The sequence below is a fragment of the Gambusia affinis genome, linkage group LG20, assembly GCF_019740435.1.
Source record: "Gambusia affinis linkage group LG20, SWU_Gaff_1.0, whole genome shotgun sequence".
Classification (NCBI taxonomy): Eukaryota; Metazoa; Chordata; class Actinopteri; order Cyprinodontiformes; family Poeciliidae; genus Gambusia; species Gambusia affinis.
In genome coordinates this window covers 4,623,978-4,648,884 of record NC_057887.1, presented here as the reverse complement: position 1 = coordinate 4,648,884, position 24,907 = coordinate 4,623,978, and the positions used below count along the sequence as shown (strand labels likewise).

The 24,907-nt window shown below is 40.4% G+C and overlaps 2 protein-coding genes across 3 annotated transcripts; one reads left to right on the top strand and one right to left on the bottom strand.

Moving 5' to 3' along the window:
- Positions 1 to 1,649: 1,649 nt before the first annotated feature.
- lmf1 (lipase maturation factor 1) lies at positions 1,650 to 15,592 on the bottom strand. 2 transcript variants are annotated; one of them, XM_044103667.1, is made up of 11 exons: positions 15,362 to 15,592; positions 14,435 to 14,744; positions 13,788 to 13,798; positions 12,346 to 12,494; positions 8,510 to 8,575; positions 6,333 to 6,500; positions 6,023 to 6,203; positions 5,294 to 5,447; positions 4,603 to 4,786; positions 4,414 to 4,526; positions 1,650 to 3,399 (listed from the first exon to the last, which is right to left on the bottom strand). In XM_044103667.1, the coding sequence occupies exons 1-11, from the start codon at positions 15,570 to 15,572 to the stop codon at positions 3,213 to 3,215; spliced, it is 1,734 nt and encodes a 577-aa protein (XP_043959602.1). In that variant the 5' UTR covers positions 15,573 to 15,592; the 3' UTR covers positions 1,650 to 3,212. The 2 variants fall into 2 exon arrangements, with proteins under 2 accessions (XP_043959602.1, XP_043959603.1); XM_044103668.1 differs by lacking the exons at positions 14,435 to 14,744; positions 15,362 to 15,592 and having other exon boundaries at positions 13,700 to 13,798.
- A 1,359-nt stretch (positions 15,593 to 16,951) lies between these two features.
- Positions 16,952 to 21,376, top strand: LOC122823736 (transcription factor SOX-8-like). The gene is made up of 3 exons (XM_044103666.1): positions 16,952 to 17,616; positions 18,961 to 19,199; positions 19,296 to 21,376. The coding sequence occupies exons 1-3, from the start codon at positions 17,216 to 17,218 to the stop codon at positions 20,018 to 20,020; spliced, it is 1,365 nt and encodes a 454-aa protein (XP_043959601.1). The 5' UTR covers positions 16,952 to 17,215; the 3' UTR covers positions 20,021 to 21,376.
- Positions 21,377 to 24,907: the final 3,531 nt, after the last annotated feature.

Genomic DNA, 24,907 nt, shown 5'->3' with positions numbered 1-24,907 from the left:
AAAATGTGGAGAAAAAAAAAATTCTCTGTCTATAAAGGCCTTGGACCAACTTCCAGCCTGGATGAAAATATAGCATATGTCACCACGTTTTAGTCAATGGCTCACATCTCTTAGGAACCCATTAATGCATGCTGCACATGCCATTTTTGTAACCATGAGCACAAGGGATGTGCTGTCCACAGCATGGCAGACTCATTCTTCTGACATCTACAGTGTGTGTATGTATTATTGCTACTTTAAACCAAAATCTGCAGAACATCATTTTCTTTAAAAACCTTTGATGCAGTTTAATATTTATTCTTGAGGACAGAGTTTCCTTGTGGGACCCTTTCCTGTAATCTTTCCTAATCTTGGCAAGTTTGCTTTAACATCAACCCAACTGGAAATATCTCAAAACTAAATTGGTGGACGGTGAGAAATGTCTGCGACACACTACACAGTTGGTGGGGGCCTGGAATAGATAGTGGTGTGACAGAGGGTGCAATCTGTAAGCAAAACCATCAAAGTCCCCATAAAGGAAAAACCTGACAGAAAGGCTACAAGGAAATTGATTTGCAGTCTGGAGGCGGGGATTGCAGCGAACAAGCATGCAGAGGCGAGGCTATTAAAAACACCCTTGCTGTGCGACTGATGTATCAAAACCAATGAGCTTCAAAACACGAGGTGGAGCCCATCCATGACTGCTGCTGTAAGAAAGACGGACTTCCAAGCAAACGGACCGAGGAACGCTGCCTGTTTAGCTTTGGTGTATATAAATTTTTCTCACTTGACTCTTTTACGGAAAGAAAAATGTGTCATTTTATTGATAGCAGTAGCTCAAATAACATTTAAAAGAAAAATACATGGTTGTATCCCTTAAAATTTATTTATTTATACTTGAAGTTGATCAGAATGTGTCAACTCTAATTAGTGGACCATAACTATCTTCTGGGCATCAACCATTAGACACCACCCACATGCTAATTGGTTAAGCAAATAAAGCCTTTCATGACCTACCATCACTAACGTAAACATGTGGAGCTTGAAATCTTTTCTGAGAAAGCTGACCTGCTCCAGAGCAGGTCAGCTTTCCAGAAATCACAGTCTTTGCATTCACCATAAAATATAAAATGATAAAAATCTCTATAAATACATAGTAAATGTTTGTGCAAGGAAGGAAGGGGGATCCCAAAGGAAGGAAGAAAAGAAGGGCCATTAATGGAGGGGAGGTGGAAAATAATGTTAGGATTAGGAAGACGCAATGTAGAACAAAGACGCAAGGGTAGAAGAAAGAAATGAAGGGGGGTAGGAATGCAACGAGGAGAGAATGATACAAAGTAGGAATAAGGGGAAAAAGGAGGGAGAGGAAAAGAAGGAAGTAAGGATATAAAGTTATGGTAGAAGAAACGAGGCATGCCACAAGGGGAACGAGATGGCACAAGGAATATTTAGGAAGAAAGGAAGACACAAGGGAGAAAGGAAGAACAGTGGTAGGACGCAATGAAGGAAAGGAGAAGGACACAAGGAAATAGGGAGGGAAAGATACAAGGCAAAGACATAAATATATGTTGTTGCCTTCCTTTTTGGAAGGTAAAAAGAAGGGCAACAGAAAGAGTTAAGACGGACCAAACTAAGGGAGGGAGGCAAGGAATGAAGAGGATTCAACAAAGTCCACTGTTAATACTTTTATTTTTTGTAATTAAGTCCCAGTGAAACAATTCCTCAGCATGAAGCTCCCCAACCGTGCTTTACAGCTGCATTCACACCCATCTCGTTCTTTTTCTCATCCAGATTAAGAAGTCCAAAATTGGTTGTCCAACATCTTCCATTTTATGACACCCATGGTTGTACTTGAGCTGTTCCTGAAAAATATTCTAACCACATATTTTTATTTGTAGAGGTTCAGCTGGGGTCAGATAAGACGGGTTGTTTGGAGTAACAGCACCATCTACAGGTCTTTCTTTGGTATTGCGCTGTCTGTTCTGTGGCTTTTAAGTTTCTTCTCCATGTCTCTGTGGATTAATGGTGGATGATTCAAACTTATCAAACGTTTTAAGGATTTCATGTGTAAATTATTAAAATGTATGCAAATAATTAACACTTACAGTGCTTATGTTTCTTCTTTAAAACTCATGTTTTCCCTGCTGCAGGTTCTGGACCAACTATTGACTTATAAGGACTTATTCTTGTCATCAGAGCTCAGAGTTGATCAGGTTTGTTGGATACTTTTGGTTAACCTGCTACTGACAACACATTTTCAGAATTGTTATGATCTGGGAAGGCTCTTGGAAACATAGTTTTCACATTTGGAGCATGTGCTCCACCATGCTGGAAAATACTTTTGGTATGCATTTAGATCTCACTCTTTGGAAGTGCTTGAGAAGAAGAAAAAGTTAATCTTCTCTGATTCATCAGAGAAAATAATTTTGCCCATTTGCCTTCTTTAAACACTGTTTAGTCCAAATGTATTCAAAATAGGTTTTTCAGTCTACCAAGTATTTCTCCTGTGAATTTGAGATTTTTTTAATTTAAAATATTTTGTTGGCTCTAGAGGCCTTTATTTTAAAGTAGTCTGACAGGAAAGTGGGTAATGATAGAGAGTGAAGACATGCGGCAAATATTGCCAGGCTGGGAATCGAACCTGCGACCACCGGCACGACAAATAAGGCCTCAATATGTGGGTCATGCATTGCCCCTGCGCCACCACAGCACCCCTGATAGAGATTTTTTAAAGAAAAATATTTAGATTCGACAATGTCTTGACAAAGAAGACCTCCTTAGTGTTTTGTTTTTTTGTTGTTTTTTTTTATATTTACACATGTGCTCCAGTGAAAGTGAGCTTGTTTGGACACTGTATTCCAGCCCCAGATAGCATGCTAACGTGACTCGGCTCTCAAAATCCAGCCAAGCTAAAGCTAGTTTTGAAAAACACACACAGACACACACAGGAAGCCACAGAGACTTGGTGAGAAAATTATACAAGTTGACAGCTGTCATGGTGGCAATTTTCATTTTTTTACATTTTCATCTGGTTAGTACGTTTACTTTCAGGTGTCCTCAGCATGTTTTTAGAGCTTAATCGTTCAAAACTGACAGCTTCAAAACCTTCACATTGATTGGGAATGGTTGTACTGGTGTTCTGAATAATGAGACGTTTTATCAAGCAGTTCTTGAGAAACTTGATGTCATCTGCATAGAGTGTAACCTTGGCTCCAAACTGCTTTGAAATGACTTCAGCTCCTGCTTGGTGGGATGTGTGGGTGAGGCCAGTTCCTGGACTGGAAGTAGCCTCTGAGTCCTTCCAGGTCTACAGCAGGGAAGTAGGGTCCGATGCGTTTTCTCAGCCACCATTTGCCCTGTGCTGCGCTGGTGCTGCCCGGCTGAGAGAATTTATACCTGAAGTGTTCTCCCCGAACCCATCTGACAAAGTAGAAGCATAGAACGGTCACCGATGTAGTCATGTTTTTGAGTCCTGCTGTGGCGCAAACAGGTAACATTCCATCTTCCCCAAAAATTGTTTGCAATATGATAATACCTGCTGGAGTTATCATATCAGTATTTTATTCACGTCTAGAAAGTTGCCGTTGCAATTTCTCTGTTACTTGAGTTCTGATTTATAGACTTTTAATAATTTTTGTGGTTGAGGAATTGATTGTATGGATGATTATTCCCTCTGGTTTTGGATGCTGGACAGTTGGAAGGAGTTTTGCTCTTACTGATAGTTCTGTTGTGCAACCATGTCACCAAGTGATGTTTTTTTGTTTTTATAACTGGAATCAGCTCATTAGAATCTCAAAAGCTCAAATAACAGCTGAACTTTGACCCCACATCAAAGATAAAGATTTTAAGAGGAGCTGCAAAAGCAAATTAGGTGGATTAGCAATAACTGCAAACAACATTTAAATTCCTTTTGGGCTAAATAAAGTATTTCTGAATTGAATTCAACTGCATGTGTCATTTTCCTTCCACTTTACAACAATGCTACTTTCTACAGGTAAATCGCATACAATCCAAATAAAACACAGATGACTGTGTGAATGTTACGTGAGTAACTTGAAAATAGTTCAAGAGGTATGGATATTTTTGCAGTTAACATTAAGCTATACTATGTTACAATGTTAACTCCGTTGGCAAAGAAAACGGCTGTAACTACATCTCAAAAATGCAGAACACCAAATAGTTTAAGAAATCTTAATACATTTGAAATAAACTGGGGAGGGCAGTTTAACTCTCACACCTTGTAATGATTTGCCTTTTGTTAGGATAAAGACAAATTCCCAGGGTTTTTATTATAAATCCATATTTTTTTAAATAATTGCTATTTGTTCCACCAGGGGGAGCCCTACGACAAAAAGTGCTCTGCTCAGCAGAGGTAGTTTGACTTACAAGTGAATTTTGAAAGCAAAGCTGGTGATGCTCAGTGTGTGTGTTTACCTGGGGGGGTCTCTGCCCTGGAAGGGGTTGTGGTCGAGCAGTGAGAGGACAGTGCTGTCGTTGGCCAGCAGGCGTCCTGCTACGTGGATGACCCACTCGCTCTGCTCGTAAGTCTGCGCAAACACAAGGTTATTCCAGACTCAGCACAGAAAAATACCTACTATTGAAAGGTAGAAGTTGTTAATGCACCTGGAAGGCAGCGAACCACATGAGCCAGTCCAGCCGGTAGTGGTAGGGCGAAATGAGGCAGGGCCGTCGGTACACGTCTCCTGGCTTACACCTGAACTGGTACTCCTCCCAAACCGCCTCAGGGTCTTTGGGGTCTGGGCTCAGAGTTCCCTGGAAGATCACCTCAGTCCGTTCTTTGGTTATGCTTCCCAGAGGACAGAGAAACAAAAAGATTAAATGAGATAAAGATGAGTTTTTCTTTAACAGGGCATACTTTAACGGCACCAAATTACATTAAAGACATGTTGTCGTAGCAACCTTCCAGATCACTCAGGTCTCCTCGTTTTAGTTCACTCTGCATCACCACGACCAGAACCAAACATTATGTTTTTACACTCCACTAATCTGGAGCAAATGTCTAGAAAACTTCAAAACTCCCAAAACACTGAGTTCATTTAAATAAAAAAACACACCTGTTTAGAGTTACCTTTGATTCATAACTGGAACATTGATCAATATATTTGATGTATATTTGCTTGATAATGGCATTTCACAAACTAATGTTTATTTCTTGTTTCATGATTGGTGACTGTATGATATTTCTACGGTATAACAAACTTTGAAATGCCTTGTTGCTAAGATGTTCCACACAAATAAACGTGGCCTCTCTTCAAGTTGGAGTGTTCATGTAATGAAATCCTCCAAGCTCTACCTTCCAAAAGCCCCGTAGGTGTTGACGATGCGCAACGGGTCAAAGGAAGTGTTCATCACCTGCCGCGGACTCAACAGGTTCATCACCACTGGCACACTCAGGACGCCAATGAGAACACCCAAAGAAATGTTCACCACCCGCCGTATCAACATGCCTAACACACACACACACACACACACACACACACAGGAACAGGATGAATCAATAAGGGTGTCTTGTGGGATATGTGGGAATGATAGTCCAACAATGGAAAACGGGCACATTTATTGTTGCTGGGTCTGAATCTTGACAGCCTGGCAGGATGTTACAGAGACACAATGCAGTAGTCAAATTTATGTTGGTTCTTTCCCTCTCCTGCATGTTCAACTCCTCTGTATAATCCACAGAAACTGGTTTTATTCCTACAAAATCCCACTCTGGTTCTGCTTGAGTTATTAAAGCAAGTTCAAACCTACAGATATAGGCTTATTTTAAACTGAGTGAAGTAAAAGCAGTAAACCTACAATAAGTCTAATTATAGAAGAGTGGGGTTTTCTTACATACATGACAGCCTGGGTTATAAGAAAATCCTTCAAATTTAAATTATTTTTTGTAGTGTTAATCCCTTTTACTTATTTGTACTGTATTTTACTGTAGCTCTCTTTCCACCATGGTCAAACACACTGCCTTTTCTGGCATCTATTGGATATTATACAAAATAATAATTTTAAAAAAGAAGCGTAAAGATACCTTTTGTGGGTTTGGGGGCTTGTCCGGTCACCTCCTTGTTCTGGATCTCCAGCGCTGCTTCCTTAGCTCTGGAGCCGCAGCGAAACAGAAAGCTTAGAGATGCGTCGTCGAAGCAGGCCAAACTAGGAACAATGGTCAGCCAGTTGAGGAAACTCAGGTTGCCGCTGATGATCAAGACCACCTGCAGGCCAGGAAGGAGTGACAGAGGAAACAAAAGCCCCAGAACAGAGTGGGTACAATGTTCAGTGAAAAAAATAAAATAAAAAACAAAAAAACACTGATTGTGTTTGCTAGTCTTCCACAGAGCTACCTGAAAGAGAATCTGGATGGCTCCGTTCACCATGCACAGCCGCCGGCCCAGGAAGGTGAAGAAGGGAGCAATGAGCTCAATGAAGTGGTTGGACAGAGTCTCGAAGCGGTGGAACCACCACGGAGAGCGGTGCATGTAATAGGACATGGGGTTTGGCACTGGCTGGGTCTGGAGACACATTTCAATTCAATTCAATAAACGTAGGCTCAATCATGCTTTATCTCAGAGTGAAATTAAATGTTCTTGTGACAGTTACTGTATGACAGTCTCATGCCTCAAGCAAACAACAGGAAGTCTCTCCATTGTATCCTCCAACTATCTGTCACAAGACAAGTTGGGTGAGAAAATATTGGCCATTTTTCTTTGGAAATCTCAGGTTTACTCATCTTACAAGGAATAAACTAATCTAATGTCAACTAATGTTTGAGATTAGTCCTAAATGTGCTAAATGCTAATGAAAGATGCTAAAGACAGTTTACAATGTTGTTTGATCATTTTAACTTCAAGAACAGAGAAATTCTATTTTGCTGCTCACACAGTGTGACGTCGCCTCTGGTCCCAATGTGAATAAACTATGATCAATCACAGGGAAACTGCTTAGGTCTCCATTATAACAACGGTAAGCTACAATCCGGTCTTGTAAAGGACCGAAGGAGAGAGCCTAATTTATGTTGTCCAAAGACATTTAGAGATATTTATGAGGCAATCAGACATGTATCTGTAAGATTTACTGAGCTAATGATTAGAAAAAAAAATTATACTGGTAGGTCAGAACGCTACAAGAATCAGTCATGGTGAATCAGTGCATGATCAATAGAAAGTTTACAGCCAACATGTTCAAGTTGTGAGGAGTACTGACGCTAAGGATGAACGTTTTCACTGCTTTGCTTTGGCGCTCATCTGAGAGTGAGTCAGGGGAGTCATTTCTGCACCACACCTCGAGGAGAACTTTTCCGAGACTAAATAAAGATGGAACCTTATTTTAATGAAGGCGGCCGCACCTTCACCCAGGCAAACACTCAGAGGTTTCTCAGTGTTTGTCCATGCAAAATGTGCTTTGGCTGAACAGGCAAACAGACGCAGGGTAGGTCAGGAAAAATAAATATAGCACAAATATAGGTGGAAAGGGAGAAAAAAAAATGCAGCTGTCAAACAGATCAATACTTTTATTGTATTTTTGAATAAAACACAAGGAAAATTTAGATTATTTAACAGGTGGGGGACCTAAATCTACATATGGTGCGTTAACGACAACCCACCCTGAATGAACAAAGTACTAACTGTCCTGCAATGCATCGCCACGGTAACCCCTGAGAGTCGTGACAGGAGGAACTCTGCAGTCCCACTGCAGGTCTGAAAGGAAGCAGTGTGTCAAAGGGGTTAACGCGGCGTCAACTGGCGCCATGGCCTTCCGGTCTTAGAATGAGTGTGTGTGCGGGTGTGTGTGTGTAAATCAACATTAGCACTGAGGGCGTCGAAAGCTGAAGTTGGACCAGGGAAACTGACCCAGCAAGACGTAAAATCCACAAAGCAATGAGGTCGTTCAAAATGTTTACTGCTACGTGACAGATATAAAAGATTCATTCTGTTTCACTCAGAAGGAACCAGTGGAACTGTTCATCACAGGTTCTGACCGTGTTGCTTTGAATACAATTACAAGTTTTAGAAATCTTCACTCATCATTGACTTCTGGCCTAAAAATGCGGAATCCCCAGAGAGTTGAACTGCAAAACATTCATGCATTATAGTACATCAAGGCTTGCAGAAAAACAAGCACGGGTATTTTAACTGAGATACATTTAATCTAATTAACATGTTCAATAAAGCAACAATCTTTCATAATGATACAAGTGGTATCATGACTTTGGCCTTGTGTGTATGTGATCATTACAGAAGGCACCCTGCCTCCATCTGAGACCTTATCATACAGAATGGTGTGGGCCAGATCATGACTGGGCAGAAATGTGAGCAGCCTGGGTGTGACTAAAAGCCCAGGAAACAATTTTATATCTTCTTATGCACGTTAGAAAATATTTTAAACACAAAATGAAACCAAATATGATTTTTTTTTAAATATTGATTGAATTATTTTAATAAGTAAAAGCATGCATTCAAGTCTCATCACCATGTTATATACACTGCTGTGCAATGAGTTAATGGAACAAATAAAGAGTCACCTCATAGTGGTAGTCCATGCAGGTCAGGTCTCTCCAGCACTGGTCTCCTCGGATTTTAATGAGGCCCTGAACAAAGAGAGAAAACAAGCACTGAACTCAATGTGCAAAGTCACAGTTGGGGGTTTGAATACGTAATAAAAACTAATGTTACATGGGCTTTATTCAAATTAAACACTGGAAGTGTTTTCACACCTGATAGTCTGGTAGACTCTGTTTGATTGTGGACCAAAATTGTTACATTATCAGTTGGTGTGTTTTGCTTTCACACTGCCTCTGTCAAACAAAGCAAACCCCTTGAAAAACTTGTTCACCTCTTCACCAGTGGTGGCGCTATTTAAAGAACCACAGATGGAAATGACACAAAAACCTCCAAAGTAGACACTGATCACAACTTTCTTCTTTACAAAATATAGTGGATAGGATTTCTCTTTTGTTTTTAGCAAAAGATCATGAGCTATTTCTCCCACTAGTATTAGACTCTAGCATTGAATTTGGTAGCATTTACCCAGAATGCCCTGTGCTATACTTTTCTTCCTGCTTTTGGACAACTTCCTGGTCCGCTTGGCAATCGAACCACGCCAGAGTTCAATTTTACTAAGCCAAAACCAAGGCTTGTAGGCAGAGTTTTGTTTTTTTCTGGTCTGCGTCAGAGTTTCCTTTCTAAGCAAAGAAAATTATCCAAAAATTTCAAAGATGAGCTCATTGTCTTACAAAACCAAGAAAAAAAAAGATGGCAAATGGCTTAAATCTTCTAAGAGATAACAGTGGCTACACCACCTGGGGGGAGAACAAAGACTCCATTAACAACTGCTGCCATATTCCTGAGGACACATGTGGTAAAAACCCTTGACTGATTGCAAAAACACTTGACGGCAGGAACTACTAAGGTTTCAGTTTCCACAGTCAGGATTTCATGGTTGAGCTCCATGACAAACACCCAAAAGGGCAGTTCCAAAATACCAAAACATGTGACTTTGTAAGTACCCACCAAATGAAACTGTTTCACCACAGAAAAGTGGATTGTAGTCACATCAGTAGGAAGAGACATCACTACCACAAGACAAAGGACATCTCACCACTCTGACAATACAATCTTCAATGGGACAGATTCTCATCAGATCTCATCTAATATCTGCTGCAGGCCTTCTACCACTGCTCCATAGAGAGTGTGCTCACGTACAGTCTGTGTGTCTGGTACGGCAGCAGCACGTCCTCGGACAAGAAGGCGCTCCAGAGGGTTGTCAGGGCAGCAGAGAGAACCATAGGCTGCCCCCCTCCCCACCTTGGAACAGATTTACACTTCCAGGCTCCGCAAGAAAGTTCTGGACATTTTAAATGACTCTTCACACCCTGGCCATGGTCTCTTCCAGCTGCTGCCATCAGGCAAGAGATACAGAGCAATAAAAACCAGGACAAATCGCCTAAAAAACAGTTTCTACCTGATGGCAATCATGGCACTAAATTCAAAGGAACTTCTGCTCTTCACACCACTCTGTTAAAAATGTAAATTCTGTTTACTCTGCGACACCTCCAGGCGCTGCAACCATCTTCTGATGTCTATTTATTTCTCGTTTTGTGCTGTTTGTTTCTTCATCTTTTAATGTATGTATATTTAAATTGTGTGTTGTGTCTGTGTATATAACCTGCACTTTAACTCGAGTCAAGCACGGTCTCAATCTCGTTGTAATCTGTTGATGATGATGACAAATAAATCTTTTCTTATCTTATCTGCAAAACACCCCATACCAGTTTGCGAGATTCACGCTGTATGAACAAATTAGGGATACATAAAGGCATCTTCACTTGTGTGGCTGTTTTCCATCCAAACAGATAAGGGAATAACGTCTTATCCAAAACATGAGACCGCCGATATTGACACATCAGCTGGTCATGTGGCTGAGCATGAACGCACAGTAAGGCGCCGGCTAACCTGTTTGATTGAATTTAGGAAAAAGCAGAACATCTCTCTCTGATTAGGAGCTTGGCTGTGGAGGTGATGAGGTCCAATACCATGCTGTTTATCCTCTTCAGTCATGAGACGCAGACGATTCACCAATTACAACTGGATTGAAAAAAATGGAGCACCAGGTAGACAGATAGCTGGACCTAAACCTAACTAACCACTAACAGTGGAATACTACTGAACCTCTCTCTGAAAACACCAGGGACACATTAGCATAGCATCACCCTAACATTATTTTCTTCAAAAGAGACACAAAAGTTCACCTGAGTTTATTTTGGGAAGATGGATAAAGTTCAACCCCGGGCGATGTTGGCAGGAAGCCCGTTAGAAGCTATAAAAGACTTAGAAATGTCACTAATGGAATAATCTCATCTGTCAGCATGTGACACCAATAGGGCACCATGGCAGGAGCTTTCAGAAGTACTAAAATAAGGATTGTACCACCTTCCAAAAAAACATTTAGTCTCATTTTCAATGGAACAACGGGCCTTTAAAGAAACCGCATGGAGCGATGGAAACTGCTGCATTTACACTCTGAGGTTTCAACCTCTACCAACATGATGCTGTTCAATTATAATAAAGCTACTAACATGAGCCTGGCTCCACTATAATCATAGATTCTCCATTAGATTTAGGGGTGTACGTCACCTTTAAGCCTTTCCTGTACAGCTCAAGGTGTGTGTTTAAGGCTGATCACTAATCAACCAAAATGAAGGAACTTGGGGACGATCAATCAGTGAACCCCTAATGGCTAACAGAGTAAAGGAAAGGCAGCTGCATAAAAATTCACACCATACCTTTCAAAATGTTGTATTGTTTTATGTTTTGATTGCTTTTTGTTCCTATTCACAAGCACAAAATATTTGTGTAACTCTGTCAGGGAAAATGGCTTTGAGTTACAATGAAGCCTTGGGTTGCAACACTACATTTTCCAGGTACAGTATATATTTAATCAAGACTTTTTATAATCAGCTAGCATTTTTATTTTTAAAAAAATAATCATCTAGTAGCCTTTCAGTAGATTAGCTCAATTAAACGTTTGCATCCATCTATAAAAACACCAACTATAGACTCTAAATGGGACGAATACTGTATCTGGACCAGCCGGCTGTATTGAAAACAAAGCTAAGCGCGTCTTTAAAATCTAAAAACAGAGAAAAGAAAAGGAAACGTGTAAAACGTGGAACCTGACGTGTCGCAATTCAGCATTAGTCTGAGAACATACCACACATATTTGCAGTATTACTCAGTAAGCCATTTCGCTATACTTTTGCTACCATCCCAGCCTGCTGCTGATGCAACAAGCTGTTTCAGATACTTTGTTGCAAACGCTTTCTTTGCAGTCTGAACAGTTTCAAGGCAAACCCCGTAGATATTATAGAGTACATCACCATGTCATTAAAATATGACATGACTTCAGCAGGGTTGGGCTGGAAGAGAACCCTAAATATACCGATGAGTTTATATGTGAAATAGATTGTGTGTTTCAGCGTAGTGGAGGTGTGTTGAGTTTTCTCCATGCTCCTGCTGGGAGGAGATCCACTCGGCCGGTGGCGACTTGTCAAATAAACCCCAGCCCTGTGCTCTGTAATCCCCCGTGAAATCTGACAAACGAGGTGCTGTGTTGTTGAGTCGATCACATATTTGGTTTGGCTTTACCAAACACCGGCAGAGTGCCAGAGCAGGACAGCGGTTCAGAAGTCTCGCTTTAAAATTAGGAGGACAAACACCAGAAGGATTCCATCTGCTCACCGTTTGCATGAGCTTTTTCCCATATTTTAATCTAATTGAAAACACAAACTTTATCGATTTCTATCGGAGCTCCACGTGATCGATCGATTTGAAGGACTGAATAGTTGTGACTTTGACTCACAGCTCCCAGCATGATGCGAACAATGAGCCACCTGAAGGTCCAGATGCAGACGAGGGAGGGGGGACAGCTGCTGGGAACCTGGGACAGAGTCCACGCCGGACACAGGAAGACAGCCAGGAAGCCCGTCTCCAACAGCTGGCTCTCCCAACCTACACAGACAAGCACATTCATGCAGTAAAGCAGACGACGCTGCCCAGGCCTGGTTGTGATGTCACTTTTTTTTTTATGCAGGCGGTGAAGAAATTTACCACAGTGTTATTTATTTTTTATACTGAAGTCTTGATTTTTCTTTTAAACACTTAGGACAGAAATCAGAGCCACCGATGCAAACCTGGTCGTGTTTGTGTTATTTCTTTGGTTCGGCTGCGCCACAGACTCCATGGTCTGTAGTTTACACTCCTATCTGACAGGTTCTCACGATTGTTAACTCTCTACTGGAGAGGAGTATTTTTCCATTGAGAATTGAACACAACTTTTGAATTGTTGCATTTGTTTTTGCTACAAAATACAAGCATGAACCCGTTCTACCCTAGAGAGACACGGTTAACTGAAACACTAATCCTTAGCAAGTATATTCTTCTCAGTTTAGTATTTTACCATAAAATCAGCTGTTCGTAAGAAATTGGGTGCAAGATTTTTACAAAATAATTGGGTATTAAAAAAAAGGAAAGAAAGGAAGAAAAAAAAGGCTGAACGCCACTACAAATTTAATGAAACAAGGAAATAATTATTAACATCTGTTTCCAATAGCAGTTAGCTTACAAAAATGTAATGATTTAGCCCCTATACCCACCAGGCAATTTTTGCTCATTAAAAAATATATATATAATTTTGTATTTGGTTTTTAACTTTTTTATAAGAACTTTTCTTTCCACCTTTTTCAATTTTTAGAAATCCAACGTTTTAAGTGATGGAATTTGCATCCTCTAAACACCTTCGCACCAAAAATATCCACATTTTAAAACCTGCTACTGTATCAGACCTCAAGTTTTTTTTTTTTTTGGTCTCATATGGTTCCTCCAGGGGAAATCCAAGACTTTAATGAACCGGACTACAACGAGGAAGAGAACTTTAAAGTAACGGAGTACAGTAAATGAAGCAAATCTCAATTATTATGATTTTTTTGTGCAATAAATAATATAATAACTTAAAACAGAAACAACCAAGCTGCAATTTAAAGAGTTAAACTTCTAAAAAGAGACTGAATATTTGGTAAGTTTGAGAAAATATGAAGCAGTTGAAGAGATGCACAAAAAAGGCAGAACAAATATTACTGTATTTAAAAGGAAGGGGTTCTTTTTAGGTATGCACATTTTTGCCATTATGATGTTTAGATTATAAATTATATCAGGACCTTCCTTCTCATGCTTCCAATCCACGTCTTTGTTTGGAGAAGGAAAAACAAAGGTAGCGCTGGTCGAATTAGTATGACGTTCACTTACCAAAGGAGTACCTAGAAAGAAAAAATACAAACAAGAACATCAGAATTTGCTCTCATTTTTGAAAAATGTGTAAAATTTTAATGTGTTGAAATAACCAAATGTGTTTTTTTTTTTCCTATGGAGGGAACTGTGAATACACAGTTAACTGATGAGCTTTCCATTGACAAAATGCCTTACATCCTCAAAACTGTTGTTTCTTTTAGTGTAATTCTGTTTGTGTTCTTACTTCATCCCACACACATGTATGTTCTACACCCGATTAGATGAACCACATCAGGAGGAGGAACTGGACCACACTTAGTTGGATGTCATCTGAGGTTTTGCCACTAGATGGCACTAAATCATAGCCCATTTTAAATGGTAGATCAAGTAAACCATAAACCTTAACAAAGCAACCTTCTAAAATGAATCAAGACATATAATTTAATATATTACAAAAAGCAACCCTACACTTATCTGTAGACACAATCCTGCTGCCACCAGTGCAAAGCTTACCCACTTTTGGCAGCAGCACTTCAATGTGGTTCAAGTCCAGCAGACTTTATCACACCCCCGTCTCATTTACAGTCAAGTCTATTAGCCACATTCAGAGAAAAATATTTGTTTTTTTAGATAATAAAGGCTCCGCTGTGTGCGTATACACTCACCACAGCTGTCCCACGTTGACCAAAGAGTGGTAAAGCACCCACAGAGTCACCATGATCACCATATTGGCCATCCCTGTCACCAGGACGAACCCTGACAACGCCATCCCAAGCAAGGCAATGCAGTCAAGGTTGGCGTCCATGCTGGTCCAGTCTAAGAACCAGAGGACGGAAGGTGTGTATGCCAGGGCCGACATGCCGATCTTTCCTCCGACGTAGCGCTTGACGCTGTTCAGATAGTTCTTGCAAGGCATTAGCCCGTTCTCTCCAATCAGCTGCTTGTTCTGGTTGTAGGCAACCATGAAGGCCACAACTAGAATAAAAAAGAAAAACCTTAGCATTAATGTCTTTTGTGTGTAGAGTCAATATTTGCAGTGTTGACCCATCTCCAACCCAAGCACGTGTGTTTCATGCTTTTCACAATCAATCAATTCATTCAAGCTGGAGTTTCACAATTTCACCTATGGGGATGATATCATTGCACTGACATTAAGTTAGCTGATCGATTTTGTTCCAGTGCAGAAATGTTTTAATACACATTAAATCTCTCTAAAAGCAATATGGATCGTCCTTAAGTACAATGACCCCGCAATATGTAGGCTACAATAGAAAACACCAGTGTTGCTGCCAAAACTGTAAACTATGAATTTAGTATTTCAAAGATACACCATTAGCAACATGACCACAATAAGTGTATCACAATGTTACAACCCGCACACATTAACTGCGGAGTAATCAGGGTTCTGTGTTCATCATAGTCAACACAGATGCTGACAGCTGTGATATTGAGGCCAGAATACAGTAGGATTTAAAACTACAGAGCTCGTGGTTCTAATAGGTAGAAGATATTTATTGAGCAGCTTTGGGTTGGAAAAGGAAGTACTGAAACAGCGAACACGGTTCGGTTCTGGAGAAGTCAGAGAAACTCACAGTAAATGAAAGAGACTGAGCGCAGCAGCACAATACGAGTGAGCCAGTAAGTTCCGGGTTGTAGGGACACGAACTGCTTCTTTTTCTCCGAGTTTCCATTGGTGGCAGTTCCGTCTGAAGAGCCGCCAGGGACTCTCTCCGTCTCCGTCCTCCTGCTGTCCACGCGCCTCTTCCTCACGGAGCTCTCTGCAGCTGCAGCATTGGCCGCCATGTTTACGGAGCTCTCCGTCACGTGACAAAAACATATCCGGAAGTGAATAACAATGACTTAAAAAAAACAAAAAAAACAACGTGTTTTCTGAAAAATATATCTAAGTAAAACAAGACAAAATGCTTTATTATTATTATTATTATTATTATTATTATTATTATTATTATTAGTAGTAGTAGTAGTAGTAGTAGTAGTAGTAGTAGTAGTAGTAGTAGTAGTAGTAGTAGTAGAAATAAATAAATAACATTATCCTCAAAACTGTAAATTTAATATAAATTATTTGGACAGGTAAACCATAAAAACAAAGACAATAATAAGACAATTAACAGACCTACGTCATAAAAAAGTCAAGAAAAAATATTTTAAATAAAGAAAAAAAAGGAAACAATAAGGTATCTGTGAAATAAAAGAGAAAACTGATTTTGAAAAATCATTTTAAGTTGTGTGTTTGTATATCCTTATAGCAGGATATAGAAATATACAGATGGTAGCAGATCTCTGGTGGCAGATCGTTACAAAAGGTTAAATTGAAGTACACTGACTGCTAAAAGTGTCACAAGTTATTTAGACAAGTCGTGTATAAAATACAACTGTAAGTGTGAAATTCAGTAGTTATATTGCTAAATCTACATTTCATAATTATGTCAGTGCAATTCACTTATGGTTCCTGTGCTGCTGCAGTGCACCACAAAGAGTTTTGATGGGGAAAACTGCCGACTTGACAATTTTCCAGAGGACAGGCATTGACACCTTCCTCAAGGAGAATAATCAACTAAGGTCTATTGCTAAAGAAGCTCATTATTTGCAGAGTTCTGTATCCAAAGCAAATAAGCTAAGGTTAGGAAGAAATAGTGTGACAGAACTTTTTTTTACAATAGTAATAACAATAATTACTACCATACATTTCACAAACTGCCCATTTGCTTTGATTTAGAATTCATTTAAGTGCTTATATATGTCGTTTTGTACCAAATTGTTTTGATATGTTTAATGATGCAGGCTGTTTGCAGGATCCTGAATACAAAGCAAATAAGGTAAAATTCAGTGGAAGAAAAAAAATGTGGCAGAAATGTGTTTATAATAATAATTACTATCACATATTTTACAAAATGTCCATTTGTTCTTCTTTAGAAAAATATTATTAGTGATATACAGGTCCTAATGCATGTTGAGTCTCTACATCTGAAGGTCCAAAATTGTTTTGAGGCACGTTTGGATCTCAATAGAAAGGCTAGCATCTTCAGGCTAGTAGAGAATAAGGGTCCAAGTTGACTGCAATTATTTTTATTTGTTTTTACTTAACACTTTTCAAAATTACAGACTTTCTAAACTTGGAATTCTATCTGACGTTGAATTTTCCAATTAATTGGGGAAGGAGGTCCCCAATGTTCTTATTTTTTTATTTCGTGCAAGCCAATAGCAGATGGAGGTGGAGAGACTGCAGAGTTTACTTTTCGATGAGCTTGTCAAAGTTGTCATACATTGGGGAGAATGTGAAGGGGAATGGCAGCCCCGTGCCAGATCTTTCCAGTGAGAGAACTTCATTTATTTTCGTGGCGATCCAGTCACACCCGCGCGCTTTTACGCATTTGGAGAGCTTTTCGCAAACTTTGGAGGCGCTAAAATAAGCCCAGTAACAAACTATGGCAGAAGCGCACAGCTTACTTACTGAGGATCCGTGCAGTCCACAGAGCAGCGGCGGCTCTACGCCCCTTCACGAACCGGACCGGGAGCTCGGGAACTCTCCCGCCAGACCTGAGTCGCTGGCGGCGGCATGTCCCCTAGCAGGAGCGGAGAGCTCCCCGGAGGACGAGCGGTTCCCCGCCTGCATCCGGGACGCGGTGTCGCAGGTGCTGAAAGGGTACGACTGGTCGCTGGTGCCCGTGCCGAATCACGGGGAGAGGGGGGTTAAGAGCAAACCGCACGTAAAGAGGCCGATGAACGCCTTCATGGTGTGGGCGCAGGCGGCGCGGAGGAAGCTGGCGGACCAGTACCCGCACCTCCACAACGCGGAGCTGAGCAAGACGCTGGGGAAGCTGTGGAGGTGAGTGGCTGATTTTATAGACAGAGCAAAAATATAAGGAGGGTAAGATTCACAGTAGGCTACAGTAAAACACAACAATGAGAAAAGCTAGATTAGAATTTTTGAAGTGAGGTTCTTTTAAAAGATTATAGTCCGTTGATGTCTTAAATTTAATCGATTACTTTCCCGGTTCCTTCATTTTTCATTAATTTAGATTAGTTAGACCCAGAGGCTGAAGCCAGCAGGAAGACACAATCATGGAGATCAAGACATAAATGGATCTCTACCACCTAAAATCTAAATCTAAAAAGACATATTTGCTGTTTATGTAAATGCTATTTTATGGGCCTTTGAATTGTTGTGACATTTGCATTGAGCTGTATTTTACACGGCAGCTGATTAAGATTTACATAAATAACTATCCCTATTTAATATATAACAATATGTCTGAGATCAAACTAAAGCAATGTAAAAAAAAAAAAAAGAAAGAAAGGAAAAAAAACATTTCTTTCAATAGTCTGTTTTTCACATTTTAAAAACCAATTTCATATATGAGGGCATGATTCCTGTGAGGTCATTCCATCAAATGGTTGTGTAATTTATATCTTAATGTCAGAATTTAACTATAAGGTTTCAATTGAAAAATAACCCCAGTCTAGTGTTTCAGTCTCTGTTTTTAAGCTTTTTCCTATGTGACATAGGTTTTGCTGAAATAAAAGCACTATTACAAATGAAAGACTCTATTTTCTCACCAACCAATAAGGAGCCACAACGATTATATGTGGAACATTTTACAACTACTTGCAAATTTTAATATTCTGCTCTTTTCAGCTGTTTTTGAGTCACAGTCTTTCAGTGTTTTTTTAATAAATCAAGGCAAGTGAATTAACCCAGAGTTAATTAGTAATGCTACTGTGGTAGACTCTGCACTCTACTTTTTAACAGTCATGTCGCTCGTTGCCATCTTATCAGGCTAACATTATCAGGCTATAATGTTAGCTTGATAAGAGGCATTGGTGTTGCTCCAAGATGTTTGTGTTAAGCTAGGGAACAATGTACTAACTTTACATAAAACCGCTAACTAGCAGTGCACAGCAACAAGTGAGTTGGGGGTTGCGCAGGACTACTCAATGCTACGTACAGATGAAAAAAATAAAAACAGAAATACTTTGGAGTTTATTCTTAGCACCTCGGTTATAGGATTTAAACCATTCGAACGGTATGATGGGAAAATGTTCCAACCTTTAAATCACAAACACTAGTGCTGATACCAGTCTCTGCCTTTTCTAAATAAGAGGTAATGCTTAGCCCACACTGAAGAGAGAATGCCTCTGTCCAGTCACTTCTTCCTGCCTTTTGTTCCAGACTTCTCTCTGAAACAGAAAGGCGGCCATTTGTAGAGGAGGCTGAAAAGCTGAGACTGCAACACAAGAGAGACTATCCAGACTACAAATACCAACCTCGAAGACGCAAAAGTGCTAAACCGGGCCAAGGGGACCCGAGACCACAACACCAGCACCAGGCCCAGCAGGGCTTTTATAAGACGGAAGCTGGGTTGACCCGGCTAGGTGGTATAAGAGAGGTCCCCAAGCATTACAATCCAGGTGACAAGATTACAAAATCTCAGCAATTACAAATGTTTATGTAAAGTGAAAAAAACTGAATTTTTTTTGTTTGTTTGTTTGTTTGTTTGCTTTTAGGTCAACCACACAGTCCTCCAACACCCCCGACTACCCCCAAAACTGAGCTCCACGCTGTTAACAAGCATGATGCCCATCGTCCTGTTGACAGTAGCTCCGCTATTCATTCCAACCGAAACATCGACTTCAGCAACATGGACATTTCAGAGCTTAGCACCGAGGTCATCGGCACCATAGCTGGCTTTGATGTGCACGAGCTGGACCAGTACCTGCCCCTGAACAGCCACAGCACAATTCTTCCAGCCCAGATGGAACCCAGCAGCCTGAATGGATCATACGTCCCCCAAAGCGCCCAAGCACACTCCAACAGCACAGTCAACTGTTCCCTCAAAACACCTGAAGGGACATCAGCGGAGGTACCGCAGGAGGACACTGGCCAAAAACCTCAGATCAAAATGGAGCAGATGAGCCCGGGCCATTGCAGCTCGTCAGCTTCCTCTTCTACTTCACCTCCTTCGCCTTCATACCAACCTCAGTACACCTCTCTTAGCTCCTCCACCTCCTCGTCTCCTCCTAATGCACCGGACTACACTGACCTTCAGAACGCCAGCCTCTACGGCGCGTTTTCAGGTTACCCCGCCGGCCTGTACCAATATCCGTACCTTCACTCATCTCGCAGGTCGTACGCCGCTCCGCTCATCAACAGCCTGGCCTTGGCGCCGCCTCCACGCAGTCCTCCCTCTGTCTGGGAGCAGCCCGTCTACGCGTCACTCTCCAGGCCTTGACAGGGGCTGAAGTCTGCCTTCAGACTCAACCACAGCTGACAGACAGTAAACAAAATCTCATCTGTTTCTGTGAGAAAACATCACGGGCCTGTGTTGTCATGCAGAAGAAATCTCAAGACTGACAAGGACTTAGAAATATGTTTAAAATTGGACATCTTGAAAGGGCAAATCAATAAAATTCTCCAAACTCAAATTCATTTGGCATTCCATGTCTTTCTAGTTTTAGCTGAACCTTAAAAAAATCCTTACAGTCAAGACATCTGCTACCACCCACCATGCACCAGGGATGTTTCATATCAGCTCTGACAACCGGCCTTGGCAATGTGATGATGTCATTCTAATAAATAATATCTGCCAAATGGAGGTAGCTCATAGTTATATTAATTTATCAATAGCCATAGTATGACATATTTGATAAGAGTCAACTGGTTCAAATGGAGTTTAAAAGTAAAATACATACAAATAGGTGGTCTAAAGTACTGTACAATGTACAATGAAATTATATGTAAGATTGAAGCTTTTTAAAGACAATTTTATTGAAAAATTCATGAAAATATCTCAGATATGCCATGATTTAAGTACATGGGTACCAAGGAGGGTTCTTGCTAGACCAAGATCGCATCCTACAAGACCAAGAGCAAGAGCAGATCTTCTGAGCCAAGACTAAGACATAACGATCTGAGACCGAGCTCAAGATCAGGAAAAGCAGGTTGAGACCGGTCTCGAGACTTCTATCCCTGATGGGCACCAACTTTGTTTATGGGTTATAAAATTGAGACAGGAAGCAACAAAACAGCATAGTGTGGGTACAAAATGGGGAGAACAAATGAAGAGTTTAACCCAGTCCAGGTGGCAGTAGTTTAGGACAGTTTCTTAAATGTACTTGAGCAACAAAACCATCTGTCGGTTGGGACGTGGCTCCCAACAATTTCCACATCTCTAAAAGTGAAACATTCACTACAAATTGACCTGTTTGCAGGTATTTTTAAATTAATTATATGTATATTAACTGCCCAGGTAAACTACCATGAATGTTTTGGACTGCGGAAAGAAACCTATGCAGAGGGAACTCAACCTACCGTTGTGAAAACATTCAAACTCAAAGCAAGTTTGAATCCACAAGCTGCCTGGTGACAGTCCCACAAGAGTCTCTGTAAGCCTGCTGTAATCTCATGGTATTTATCGAATTAATGTTTTAATTACTCTTGTCTACTGTGTCTTGCTCTTTTGCTTATAAGGTTTCCCAGTTTGCACAAAAAATAATCTGAGAGTTTATTTTTTGTAACTTGCGCAATTTGTGAGATGATTTATCTAATGTGGGACCTGAGCTGAATAAAATGGTTCTGGTTGATTGTAGAGGGTGTGGCTTATTGCAAAGTATTATGCATCCAAAAGGCTTTAATCACATATTATTGTTAAAGTCATTCTACAGATACAAGACATTTTATAGTGTATTTTGTATGGTGTGCAGACACAGTAGATTTTAGCTCGGAAGATCTGTTTACAACTGGGGGCAACAAATAAAAGCACTAAAAGAAACAATTTGTTTAGAATTTCTTATGAGGTTTAAATGGAGCAGTTCAGCGATATGATTGAGCACATCTAATAATAATGTTTATGTGGATAGAAAAAATGCTTGATTATGTTTTCAGATTTTGGTCTCTTTGGTCAAGTACCTACTTTTGCATTTGAAAAAAAAAAAAAAGTCTATGTCCCCTTTTTGGTTGCATACTCTTGCACCAAGGTTCGTCTGCCTGGTAACAGATGTTTGTTCAGTGTTCCAATGACCGACTGGACATATTACTTCCAGTATGAACCCTGGGGTTCATGCTGGAACCCAAAGGTCCCACCTTCTTTTAAACACTTCCTGTTGCCTGTCACGTACTGCTCACTGGCTCTCTGTCTCAGCAGTTTACCATGAGAACCTGGCAGCCAACAACAACAGCGCAGCCAGACAGAAGAAGCATTGACAAATTTATGTTTGCAATGGCTGGAATCCTGTGGAAGGTTATGTCAGAGAGGGAGATCATCAGGTTGCAGGTACACTGGCAGTTATTTAGCCCACTTTTCTTTCTATTGGAAAACATCCAAATCATCATGACTTTAAGAAAAAGAACATTGACCACCGTCTAGTAGATTTCCCACTATGAGATGACGGGTCTTTGCAACTTGAAACCCAGAAATTTGCCAGACAGTTTTCAACCAAATAGCTGTTGATGAGAAATGAGTTAGGGTTAGTGATGGATATTATGCCTCACCGTCCAAGGTAATTATCTATCAATGGCTCTCAGCTGAAAAATAGATATATTTCACTTGCTTTGAGTTACTGCTTTTTGTTATGTTATCACACTTGTGGAGAGTGGGTGTCCCTATTGGCTCATTTCCACTGAGCAGTACGGCACAGTTTGATGCTGTTTGGCACACTATTTATGGTCCAATGTACTCAGGAAAGCAATTCCACTGCCAGTTGGACTCTCGTTGGTGAGATAGGGTGAAACCCGACCTGCTAACATTTCTCCATACTATTGCGACGACAAACATGAGGATTAGTGTATCTTGTGCTTGTCGCACACAGTTGTAAGTCTATACAATGCAGGTTGTATAAGCCTACAACTGAAACGGGTCCAGGAATGGTGTGGTATGTCTCGGTTTTAAGACTCGCTTTAAAACACCAAATTAACTCAAGACTACTTTGTATAAGGATCACAACACAAAGCTCAACCAAATATATGGGTTAGAAACCCATTGCTCAAATCTAATGCATGCTACACCTATGAATTGTAAGAGCTGCAGCACCTTCGGTTCCACAACACCAGCTGCATGACCTGAAAATGGTCTGTGATCTTCGAAGATCTACTTAGAAGATGTCAACAGATCAAGTGATCCTTAATAGGGGGTTGGTGGATCTATTGCAAACCCATCGTCTCAAAACACCTAGATAAATGAATATGTCTGGGTTCTTGTAATCTACTAACTTTCTAACTTCAGGGGACAATGCACTTAATGTTTCCAACTTTAAACATTGAAATTCTGATTTTTATACAGCAAAATTGTTTGTGACAATTACAGCAATGTAATTCGGACACCATTGTAAGCGATGTTTTAAGGACAGTTACTCCTCTAAAACTAGAGGAGTAACTGCGTAAACAGTCTAATGGCGCCATCTGCTGGACAAATTAAGGATTAACCTAACATTCAGAATGTCCTCGGAATCATTTCTCAAAAATGCCAATACCTGAATAAAGGGTGAATTTTAATTTTAACTGCAGAAATGGGGTTCTGTGATGGTGATAGGCCTGGTCATCACAGCCATCGTGAGTGTGATGCTGCCATCTATTTAACCCGGAAGTCAGAACCAGCGGTATAAGGAGGCCATACCTTTTTTTTTTCTTTTTTTTACTTTATTTACAAATAACAATTTACAATTGCAGACAGTAGATAGTAGGCCATACCGCACTGGTCGTGGGAGCTGGGTTTGACGTCAGACCCGAGGTAACGGCGTTACAGTTTAGAAGTCAGGATTTTAACATGGCGACGCGCATAAACATTGTATTACAAACCTCATTTTAAGCTTTACTTTCCACAAGCAAACACTAGTTTCAGGCGCTACACGTAACATTTATTTTAAACATGCTTACATGTCTTGTAAACCCGTCATCATCATAACCAGTGACGTGCGGTCAGGGGAGGCAGGTGAGGCAGTGCCTCACCAGCCATCATGGAAAGAAAGAAAATATATAATCATAAAGTAATTTAAATTGTTATATTCATCCGGTGGTTTGTACTAAAAAATATTTATTTTTCATGTAGCTTCACCAATTTCGATTTTTATTTGTTCAAAATCGCTGAATTTTCTTATTTTCTCATTCAAATGCTTGGAAGCGATGCCGGTGAGGCAGCAGCGAGCTCTGCCTCACCTTGGATTGCGCAACCCCTGGCTCTGCGCTGGCTGCTAAGCGGAGAGAGCATGTTGCTGTACGGCGTCAATAAAATGGTTTAAACAAATTTAATATGTGAACTTATTTCCAATAATTTAGCTTATGTATATAATGTACAGTGCTTTTTGTCACCAACTGTGTTTGTGTAACGTGTTTCGTGTAATGAGCGATTATAAACGGCAGAGAACAGGTTCGAGGTGAGGCAGGCAGTTCTCTTGCCTCATGGCAGGGGGCGCTCAAGATCCCAGACGTTCGTCTTGTTCACTCCTCAACTGCCGAGTAAGTGACAGCGAGCTAGGCTAAACGATTCGGGAAGCAAGTCAAGTGCAGCGGTAGATTATAATAGAGATAGTGATTTTTTTCCCTCTCGCTTATCCCGACTTTTGACATTTATTTTGTTTTGTTTTTTAAGGAAATGTGTGTTTTGTGAGCTACAGTTTGTATGTGTAAGGATGCAGAAGTGAAACATAACCTGTAAACTGCTGTCAATCTATGCATCTATTTGCAAATCTGATTCTGATGACGTCAGTGCCTCACCAGCTATGAACCTCACCGCACGTCACTGATCATAACTTACTACAGTTATGCGGAGTGACCATATTGAAACACGAAATACGCCTTCCGAATGTTAAATCTCGGAAATTCGACTACGGAGGGCGTTCCAGTTGATTCCAGTAGTTTTAACAAAATACTTTAAAGAAAAAAATCTACATCAATATTAAAATATGGAGTATTACACACTTCTACTGTCAAATATGCGGTGGCCCACAAGGGTCAGTAAAAAGCAGAAACCACAAAGGAAGCTATGCTAAACTGGCTAGCAGCTCTGTTTTAGACTAAAACAGAAATCATGCTAGCATATTTAACATAACTTCCGTTGTGACTTTTGCCTGTTGTTGTCCCTTCTGGGCCACCATACAAACAACAAATGAGACACAGAACATATAAA